This window comes from Mytilus galloprovincialis, chromosome 3 (genome assembly GCF_965363235.1).
Source record: "Mytilus galloprovincialis chromosome 3, xbMytGall1.hap1.1, whole genome shotgun sequence".
Lineage (NCBI taxonomy): Eukaryota > Metazoa > Mollusca > Bivalvia > Mytilida > Mytilidae > Mytilus > Mytilus galloprovincialis.
In genome coordinates this window covers 22,391,147-22,402,258 of record NC_134840.1, presented here as the reverse complement: position 1 = coordinate 22,402,258, position 11,112 = coordinate 22,391,147, and the positions used below count along the sequence as shown (strand labels likewise).

The following is an 11,112-nucleotide window of genomic DNA, read 5'->3' as shown; positions in this document are numbered from 1 at the left end:
TTCAAAGAACGGTCATTCCTAAAATGCACAAAATGAATCTTATCATTTCTCTCCCCATAAGAGAAAAAGAGCTTTTCAATTGTTTGCAATTACACAAAATTTATTTGTTAAATGTTTGTGACATGATTTGTGGTTTACGGGATGTGACTTGTATTATTTTTGTATATGTAAAGTTTTTCATTTGTAAACAAGATGCAGGAAGGGCCCGGAAGTGTCCAGGAAGGGCCTTGATAGTAATATAAATTGAAATGTTTTCTAATAAAACTATTTACTAAAATGACAGCCTTACTCTATTATCTTCTGTCGTTTTCAGGTAAGAGATAACATTAAAACATTGATTTTAAATTTAACATACATGTATATGTACAAATTTGCATACAAAAATTAACAAAAGACACTGATTATTATTTTTTTGTTTATAAATGCTACGAATATAAATAAATCATGAACAGCAGACTCGTAACGTTACAAAGGTTTGTAGTCTGTGTATAAAATGGTGTTAAAAGACCAGTGTACGAAAATGAAATTAAAACAGAGGGTATGGAAATTTGTCTCAAATTGCTTTTGATTGTCAAATGTCCATTTCAATTTGACAGAGACAGTAATACTTGTACGTTTTATCATCCAGCTCTGTACTTACAGGAAAATATAGAATGGCATTTGCATCAGTAGCGCAGTATCTGAGTACTTTGATACTTAGGACTGGAAATAAGGATATTGTTTAAAAAAAAAAAACAACTGAGGATTTCATAATAAATTAAGGAATGTATCTGCCCCTTTCATTTCTTTAAATCTCTGTCCGAATTAATACCTTTTTCCTTTTCGGTTTATCAGCTCATAAAAGCTTGAGTAAGGATTTGGGTTGCCACTTGTACTCGAGTATGATTCACTGAGACTTTCGAAATGCGCATCTGTTGCAGTAAAATTTGAGGTTTGTTAAATTCTATGGTTACTGTAGATTCAGAAATAATTTTACCACCTCGAAGGAGAAATACATTTTCAAAATATGCAAATATTTGGTTTCATGTACTGTTGTGTTTCGGCTCTTCATTATTTGTTGCCACTTAGTCTTAGAAATCTAAGATATTTTGGTATCATGCAGCACAGTAACGACAAACTTTCATACGCACCAAAATTGGCACTTCTATTGTTTTCTTTATAGCTATCTTAATTTGACAATTATAGAGACAAATGCATACGGAATTTAACCAATTCTAAAACCTTTGAAAGAAAAGAAAAAAACTACGAAGTATTATATATACTAGAAGACACCCGCGAAATCGCGGGCATATACAGCTTGTGAACTGTTGTAGGATGATTTTTTTGTAAAAGATATTATGTATGGAGAATAACATAAAAGGTATCAAAAGCCCTCTCCCTTTTCCAAAGTCCGATATTTGTTTCCTTTCTGTTAAATTCAATTATATTCGTGTTTCTGGCCTACGACCACAATTATTCTTTTCCTTTGCTACACTGCTTCTTTTGGTAAAAGTCAAATCAAATTAAAAATTTGCACCGTTTCAAACATGAAATAAATGTAACTGCTTACATATAGACCATTATTAGTCTTAAAAATATGCTTCTATGACAATCCATCAGTGTTTTTTTTTTTGAGAGCCTTATTAACATGCCAATGGTAGGATTTGAATCATGTATATACATAAATGACTAATACCGACTAAGGCTAATTTGAGGGATTGTCGGAGGGGTCCTGATCCCGATATCCCGAGATGCAGAATTTAAAGAAATTCATATCCCGAAATTGAAAAATATATTCTCGGATCCCGTAAGGATCAATCCCAAATCCCGCTTAAAAACACCCGATCCCGACACCCCGAAAAAGGTCCTGCCTCCTTTAATGTTTACCTAACTTTCATTTTTGCCAAATCACTATTTTCCCTTTTAACAATAAATTTTCATACCCCAATTATGGGCATTATGTTTTCTAGTCTGTGCATCCGTGCGTTCGTTTGTTCGGTCGTTCGTCCGTCCGTCTCGTCCGCCTGTCCCACTTCATTTAAAAAATTTTGGTCGAGGTAGTTTTAGATGAAGTTGAGCATGTTTTACTTATTTTAATATATATGCAAGTGGTATGACCCCTTAAATAGTAAACATTTCAAAGAAAACAGTAAACAGAATCAGGGACTTTCTATCCTAACATAGAAATTCCCTGACAGAATACAGAGTCTCTATATATTAAAGTAGTATAATCGTAGTTTACATGTAGATAAACGCGAAAAATATTTGTCCCCTCTTAGTAGGTATAATAGTTGTGGTTCTTGCGATCTAAACACCATGATATGGAGTACGCTCTGATTGGCTTATCTATTTTTCATTTTTGTTATCTATCATACGATTGGTTGTATTTGTCCATGTTTCAAACCGGAAGTCTTAAGTCAGTCTGATGACGGAATCATATCCGGACTCCTTTTTTGTCGTTTTTCTCCCAAAATAACTCAGTCTGAATAATCATAAGAATGGATGACAAATGCGACTATGCATGTTACCTATAGGACACAAAGGCATGATGATTGATTTATTGTGGAAGGAAGAGAAGCGACACCCAAAAATGAGGTCTTCTGCATGTTACATATAGGACACAAAGGCATGATGATTGATTTATTGTGGAAGGAAGAGAAGCGACACCCAAAAATGAGGTCTTCTCGTTTAATAGTATAGATAATGTTGGAGAAAACGTGAGAGAAATATGATTGTTACAAAACATCAGTTGATGTTATTGTTAAATACAGGTATATTTCGTACAAACAAGGAAGCTGACAAAAAAAATACTGGAGGATTTTTTTGGACAAGAGGGCGGATAAGCTCGAGACATTCATTATCACCTTAACAAATATTATCTATACTATTAAACGAGAAGACCTCATTTTGGGTGTCGCTTCTCTTCCTTCCACAATAAATCAATCATCATGCCTTTGTGTCCTATAGGTAACATGCATAGTCGCATTTGTCATCCATTCTTATGATTATTCAGACTGAGTTATTTTGGGAGAAAAACGACAAAAAAGGAGTCCGGATATGATTCCGTCATCAGACTGACTTAAGACTTCCGGTTTGAAACATGGACAAATACAACCAATCGTATGATAGATAACAAAAATGAAAAATAGATAAGCCAATCAGAGCGTACTCCATATCATGGTGTTTAGATCGCAAGAATCACAACTATTTTACTTCCTTAAGAGATGACAATTATTTTTCGTGTTTATCTATGTATGTAAACTACGATTATACTACTTTAATATATAGAGACTCTCTGTATTCTGGCTACTTTTTTTAAAATGTTTACTATTTAAGGGTTCATACCAGTTGCATATATATTAAAATAAGTAAAACATGTGACACAAGTACAACCAATCGTAGAGCATTCTCCATATTATGGTGTTTAGATCGCAAGAATCACAACTATTATACCTACTAAGAGGGGACAAATATTTTTCGCGTTTATCTACATGTAAACTACGATTATACTACTTTAATATATAGAGACTCTCTGTATTCTGTCAGGAAATTTCTATGTTAGGATAGAAAGTCCCTGATTCTGTTTACTGTTTTCTTTGAAATGTTTACTATTTAAGGGGTCATACCACTTGCATATATATTAAAATAAGTAAAACATGCTCAACTTCATCTAAAACTACCTCGACCAAAATTTTTTAAATGAAGTGGGACAGGCGGACGAGACGGACGGACGAACGACCGAACAAACGAACGCACGGATGCACAGACTAGAAAACATAATGCCCATAATTGGGGCATGAAAATTTATTGTTAAAAGGGAAAATAGTGATTTGGCAAAAATGAAAGTTAGGTAAACATTAAAGGAGGCAGGACCTTTTTCGGGGTGTCGGGATCGGGTGTTTTTAAGCGGGATTTGGGATTGATCCTTACGGGATCCGAGAATATATTTTTCAATTTCGGAATATGAATTTCTTTAAATTCTGCATCTCGGGATATCGGGATCAGGACCCCTCCGACAACCCCTCAAATTAGCCTTAGTCGGTATTAGTCATTTATGTATATACATGATTCAAATCCTACCATTGGCATGTTAATAAGGCTCTCAAAAAAAAAAATCACTGATGGATTGTCATAGAAGCATATTTTTAAGACTAATAATGGTCTATATATAAGCAGTTACATTTATTTCATGTTTGAAACGGTGCAAATTTTTAATTTGATTTGACTTTTACCAAAAGAATCAGTGTAGCAAAGGAAAAGAATAATTGTGGTCGTAGGCCAGAAACACGAATATAATTGAAATTAACAGAAAGGAAACAAATATCGGACTTTGGAAAAGGGAGAGGGCTTTTGATACCTTTTATGTTATTCTACATACATAATATCTTTTACAAAAAATCATCCTACAACAGTTCACAAAGTGTATATGCCCGCGATTTCGCGGGCACATGTCTTCTAGTTATAATAAAATGAGATGAGGGGTTTCGGTTAATTTGTTACCACGTAACAGACATAAAAAACGAAGAAGATATCCCTGTTTTCGAGCTGCAAACATTGGGAAAATATATTATGGTGTATTATAATCAATTAAGATGTATTTGTTGATATTGAAACGACAAAATAAATATTATCAGGGTACTATTGAGTAGAACTTTTTTTCAGTGGCAAATGCTGTAATTCATCTGGAGCTCAACACAGAACATATAAATGTACAAATTGGTGATAAACCAGATTTACAATGTTATACCGAGGAGAGCGCAACTTTCCTAGTTATGAATCCCTTGACATGGCAAAAAATAGACAGGGATGGTTCACAGCTTAGACTATCAACGCTTGCAAATGTTGAAAGTCGTTTTGAGCACGAATATGATATTAGACTAGATGCTAATGCAACAGGCCTTATATTTACACTACAATTTCTTCAAGGTATGTAACTTTAATACCCTTTAACACGTATGAATATATAAAGACAATATTAATCAGAAGCTGAAGAAAGGCGACATTAGGACGAAAAGACAAAAACAAAACCTAGTCTTAAAATACTGAGCAGGAAAGTACATTAAGAAAGAAGGAATTCTATATAAAAAAAACCTACAAAGAATACAAACCCAACAAAACACAAGAAAAAAAAAACGATGGTGAATTTGGATGCTCGGTAAAGGTAAATGGTTGCTAATTTATAAAAGTCTAAAAGTAATAAGTATTTTTTTTTAATTAAAAAACAGCCATTTTAGCATAGTATTCAAATCTATGTACAGCCACAAATGGTATAGTACATTTCACTTGACTTCAAATATTATTTATACTGAAAGATTGCAATTTTACTTTCATTCTGTAAATTTTCAGTTCATTAAATAGATACTTGTACATAACCAATAAAGGGACACATAAAAAAGCAATTCTTGATGAATGAGCAAAACCCATAATGTACATAATAAACACACTCACTTTTTTTTAGGGATAAAGGAAGAGCATGATGGATTTTTCAGTTGTGAGATTCACTCTCAAAATGACCAGGTTTTAGCGGAAAAGTCAGTAGAAGTTTCTGTTATTCGTAAGTATCGAATCATTTTGTTTTCTTTGCACAATAAGGAAATATTAAAACAATTGTAGAACTTACCCCGTTAACTCTTTCATGCAAAGTTGACCTTAAATGGGGTTAGATGTTACTTTTAGCTCTTAAGAACTACGTTTAGGTGAAGTAAAATATTTAGTGTATTTTGCTTCCAATGGTTTGGTGTCTAGTGTATGTGACAAATCTCATTTCAGAAGCATGATAGAGAGGAAGTTTTTGGTTAGGAGCAGGAACCATTTCCGTCGAAAGGGGACGATAATGGCTGATCCGTGTTAAGAGAGAGCCATATCTCTTGCACGTTAATGGCATCCTTGTAGATTTCGAAAAAGAGCAGGCTAATGCCGCTTTAAGGCAGTACTCGCACCCGCAAAGTGGAAAGGGATTAATAAAAGTTGCAAAACTTGTTTCCCAATCCACTATAAATTAATATGTTTAAACTAATTCATGAAAAGTAAACGCTGAACCAGGAATTCCCAAAGAATAAAATAATCCCGAGCCTCAATAAGTGTATAACACGAATAACCGCTAAAAATAAAGGTTTTTCAAATTCAATTATTTAGTGACAGTAGGCCCAGAACCTGAACCAACTTCCCAACCAGAACCAACAGATCTGCAACCTGAACCAACACGACGCACAACCTATGAAATAACACGTTTGTTCAATAATGAAATCTTTAGTTTGGTTACCATGTGATATGTTTCATACAGTCAATTGATTAAGTTTTGAATAATTTTTCCCAAAAGTAAAACAGTTGTTAGAAAACTGTTATTATATGGCAAAAAGAGATGTGAGGCATATAACAATGGCATAGCAACCCAACGACAACGAAAGTCCAAGACATGATAACCAAAACCCTCTAAGAAAATCAACATTTCGCATTGATCGGGTAACATGTTTGGAGACTGAACAAGATGAAATTCCTATTCTCATCTTTATCTCGAAGACTACACACAATACCTGAAGCAAAGTTATAAGTTATAATTATGGATGGTCTTCGTTAAAACTGATCAAACTAAACCGGTATCATTTTGTTTCGATCGAATGGAAATCAAGACCGTCAGAGGCAATTATCGATCATAACGGCTGATTTTTTTTTTAATTTCCTCTCCTCTGAAACAAGCATCAATGACAACACTTTCCTACTGTCGGGTTTTGTTTAGTATACCATCTCTTACCAGTGGACTCTCATTACATAAGTTATACCAAATCATGTCCTCATTGTACCGATTTTTCGAGACTGGATCTTATTGTCAGAGGTATGCTCCAATTGTGTTCTCTTGTATTTTTAGACAATTTTACACGCAATTGAAAGGGAACAAAAATCAGATAGGTACAGGTAATTCATAGAAATGAGCAACATATGTAAAAAAAAAAAAAAGGATCTGTACTGCATTCGTTTCTCATATTCCATGACTTTGACCTCAACCATTGCTACTTGAAATCACCTAGGATTCAGGAAGTTGATAACGGCCGATGTATTCACCACTGAAGATTCTTCCAAGTCGATAAAATACTTACTTTCCGTTTGCATTTATTGATTCCTATTGTTTTCAACGTACTGTTTAGTTGGCCAGATTCATAAAGTTGTTATATTTGAAAAAGCAAACCAGTATACTAATTAGACAGTATTACAAAATTCCATCTTTATGTACACAAAGTGATTGTATTGAATTATCGAAGGACTCAAATTTCGGACGGAAACGGACATTATTTAGATTTGAGTATTATTATTATGTTATTGCATACTCCTAGACATACAGTGGAAAGTTATTTTTCATTTTGAGAAGCGATTCATATTTTTGAACTTTGAAAACTGTCTGCAAAATAAATAGTACAGGTCTACTATTGAAATATGACTTTTCTTTACTGCCATGATATTTTTGAATGGTTTAAAATTTATACTTTGTATTAAAAATCATATGGCGAGAATTGATGCTGTTTCGTTGGCGCTCATATCCCATCTTCTTATATCTGTATGATGTTACATGTAAAAATGAAATAGGCTTTACGTATTGTTGAAGGCTGTACGGTGATTTCTGTGTCGTGAAGAGTTGCCTCCATGGCAATCATACCACCTATTCTATTTTATTAAGGTCTTTCCCCTTCGTGAGGAAAGACCTTATTGTTTTTCTTCCGTTTTTAAGGTCTTTCCTCTCCGCGAGGAAAGACCTTATTGTTTTTCTAATGTTTTTTAAGGTCTTTCCTCTCCGCGAGGAAAGACCTTATTGTTTTTCTAATGTTTTTTTTTTTTCTTTTTTTTCTTTTTTTTCTTCCAACATTTTTTTGACATGCCCGCCCCTTCTTTTTGTGAAAGTTACCAAGACCAAATATGGACTATTGATAGACCTCATCATGCAGTTTTACCAAATGACCCTGTTAAGGATTTCATCATCTTCTTTAGAAGTTATCTCCCTTTTATTGATTTTTTTCAACACGGCACCCCCTCGTTGTTTTTAAAGATATCGTGACATTATTTGGACAATAGGTAGATCTCATCATGATTTATTACCATATGAGGTTGAATAGGATTTTATTGTCCCCTATGAGAGTTATATCCCCTTGAAACAATTTCTTTCCTTTGCATTTTTCTCAAAAAGTATAAGAGATAGAATTGATTTGAAAACGGCAACATGTACAGGAACAGATGGCAATGTTAATGAACATATACAATCATTTTGTTATTAACCCTTATAAGGAGTTATTCCCCTTGAAATATTGTGTACACTTTTAGAAAAATTGTATTTCCAGAACCGGAAGTCGTAGAGACTTGGGACCTTCACCAATAATCTTTAATTCATGTGACCTTTAATATGCACCCAAGGTCAAAGGTCACAGTGTGCAAAATAAAATTACGCTGCAATTTCAAGCTTACATATTAGGAAAACGATAAGACTTTGCTGCTTACATACAGCGTATAAAATGTTCCTCTCGACGAGCTCTACATTTTATATAATAAGCCCAAAAATGTCCGACCGTCTGTTCAAAAGTTACAACGGGATGATTCTTAAAAGTATAGTATTTTGTGTACATCTTTTTAAAGGTCACAGATATCAACCTACTATAAACTGCAAAGATGATCAGTAATTCAAGACCTTCAATATGAGGTCAATGTCAGGTCATGATGAAATTTCACCTTGACCTTCACATTATACTATGACCTTGACCTTGTGATATTTGAAAGGTCAAGTGGTCCTGAGTTGAATGGTGCTAGTCCCATGTCTCTACGACTTCCGGTTCTTAAGTTTGGTATTGCATCATATATTTGATGATTAATTGTGACCTTGGTGAACTTTGAAATTGTCCCAATTCTTTTTCTATAATGATGTCCTTCAACTGTAGATCATTTATCATTTAACAGATTTGAGATATCTATTAAAATTGAGAAAGGAAATGGTGAATATGTCAAAGCGACAACCACCCGACCATAGAGCAAACAACAGCCGAAGGCAACCAATGGGTCTTCAATGTAGCGAGAATTCCCGCACCCGTAGGTGTCCTTCAGCTGGCCCCTAAAATATGCATAATAGTACAGTGATAGTGGACGTCATACTAAACTCCGAATTATACACAAGAAACTAAAATTTAAAATCATACAAGACTAACAAAGGCCAGAGGCTCCTGACTTGGGACAGGCGCAAAATTGCGGCGGGGTTAAACATGTTTATGAGATCTCAACCCTCCCCCTATACCTCTAGCCAATGTAGAAAAGTAAAAGAATAACAATACGCACATTAAAATTCAGTTCAAGAGAGGTCCGAGTCTGATGTCAAAAGATGTAACAAAAGAAAATAAATAAAATGACAATAATACATAAATAACAACTGACTACTAGCAGTTAACTGACATGCCAGCTCCAGACCTCAATTAAACTGATTGAAAGATTATGTCTTCATCATATGAATATCAGGTACAATCCCTCCCGTTAGGGGTTTAGTATCATACTATCATAAAATATATGAGAAGAACATAACCCGTGTCATGCCAACAACTGTTTTTTTAGAAATAAATGTGTTTAGTTCCGATGCAAAGACCCTATCAGTGAATCAATGTTAAAGCCAAAATATGCAATCTTTAATGACCTGACAACAGTATCGTAACTATATCCCCTTTTAATAAGTCTATTTAAAGGTTTTGTTAGTTTCTGAGGAGAATACTGACATTTTTGTGCTTTATAAAGAATATTTCCATAAAATTTTGGATGTGAAATACCTGAACGTATAAGATGTCTGCATGTTGAGTTATATTTACGAATTATTTCCTTATACCGGTGATAAAATTTAGTAAATGTTTTGACCAGTTTGTGATATCGAAAACCCTGGTGTAATAATTTTTCAGTAATACATAAATTTCTCTCGCTAAAATCTAATACATTGTTACATACACGAGCGAATCGTACAAGTTGAGATATATAAACACCATAAGATGGTGACAAGGGAACGTCACCATCTAAAAATGGATAATTAACAATAGGAAATGAAAAATCATCTCTTTTATCATAAATTTTTGTATTAAGCTTCCCGTTTATGATATAGATATCAAGATCGAGGAAAGGGCAGTGGTCATTGTTATCATTAGCTTTATTTAAAGTAAGTTCTACAGGATAAATTTCTTTAGTATACATACTGAAGTCGTCATTATTTAGAGCCAATATATCATCCAAATATCTAAAAGTATTGTTAAATTTTTGTATCAAATGTTGTTTTGATGGGTCTTTGCTAATTTTAGTCATAAATTGTAACTCATAACAATACAAAAACAGGTCCGCAATAAGTGGTGCACAGTTAGTCCCCATTGGAATTCCAATAACTTGACGATATACGGAATCTCTATTGTCGTTTTAGAGATAATGCAGTTTGAAGTTTTGCGAGCGGAGGCATGTATTTCTGAATCAACAAGAGCGTACCTCTTAAAATGTTTTAGAAATTGAAGAGGTTAACATAGTTCTATGTTTGACCAAATACCAAAAACATTCCATGGAAAAAAAACACCAAAAATTCAATTTGAAATTTTCAAGTTTTGCATTGACTTTGTAAGTTTCATAACTGCTATTTATATAGTTGATATTGCATCATTTTTTGCACTTTATCAAATGGGGTTATCTGATATATCAAATTGAAGGTCTAAATAAACTCTACTTAAAAATAAAAAATTTTAAACCCCCTTTTCATCACAGGAGGACGGGTGGGGTCATTTAGTGCAAACATTCAAATTTCTCAGATGGTAAGGTTGTCGCATATCAAATGAAAGAACATAAAACGTACATTTCAAATTTAAAATTGACGTCTCCCAAAAATGGGTTGGATGGGGTCACTGAGTGCAAAAAATAAATTTTCTTTTAAGATAGGGTTGTTGTATATCAAATGAAAGGTCATGATGTGTACATTGGGAATATCAAATCCCGACCTCCAAAAATTAGTTGGATAGGGTTATTAAGTGCAAAAATCAAACTTTCTAGAACATAGAGTTGTTGCATATCAAATGAAAGCTCATCTACTCTATGTTATTTATATCATAATTCCGATCTCAAAATTGTAGGCGGATGAGGTCATTAAGTGTT

General features: G+C 33.7%; 1 protein-coding gene across 2 annotated transcripts in view; it reads left to right on the top strand.

Moving 5' to 3' along the window:
* Window positions 1–203: 203 nt before the first annotated feature.
* Window positions 204–11,112, top strand: part of LOC143067431 (uncharacterized) — a 36,538-nt gene continuing 25,629 nt past the window's right edge. For both annotated transcript variants that reach the window (XM_076240696.1, XM_076240695.1), the window contains exons 1-3: window positions 204–313; window positions 4,642–4,905; window positions 5,438–5,533. In XM_076240696.1, the coding sequence (XP_076096811.1) occupies window positions 277–313; window positions 4,642–4,905; window positions 5,438–5,533 (397 nt within the window). In that variant the 5' untranslated portion in view covers window positions 204–276. The remainder of the gene's footprint in view (window positions 314–4,641; window positions 4,906–5,437; window positions 5,534–11,112) is intronic.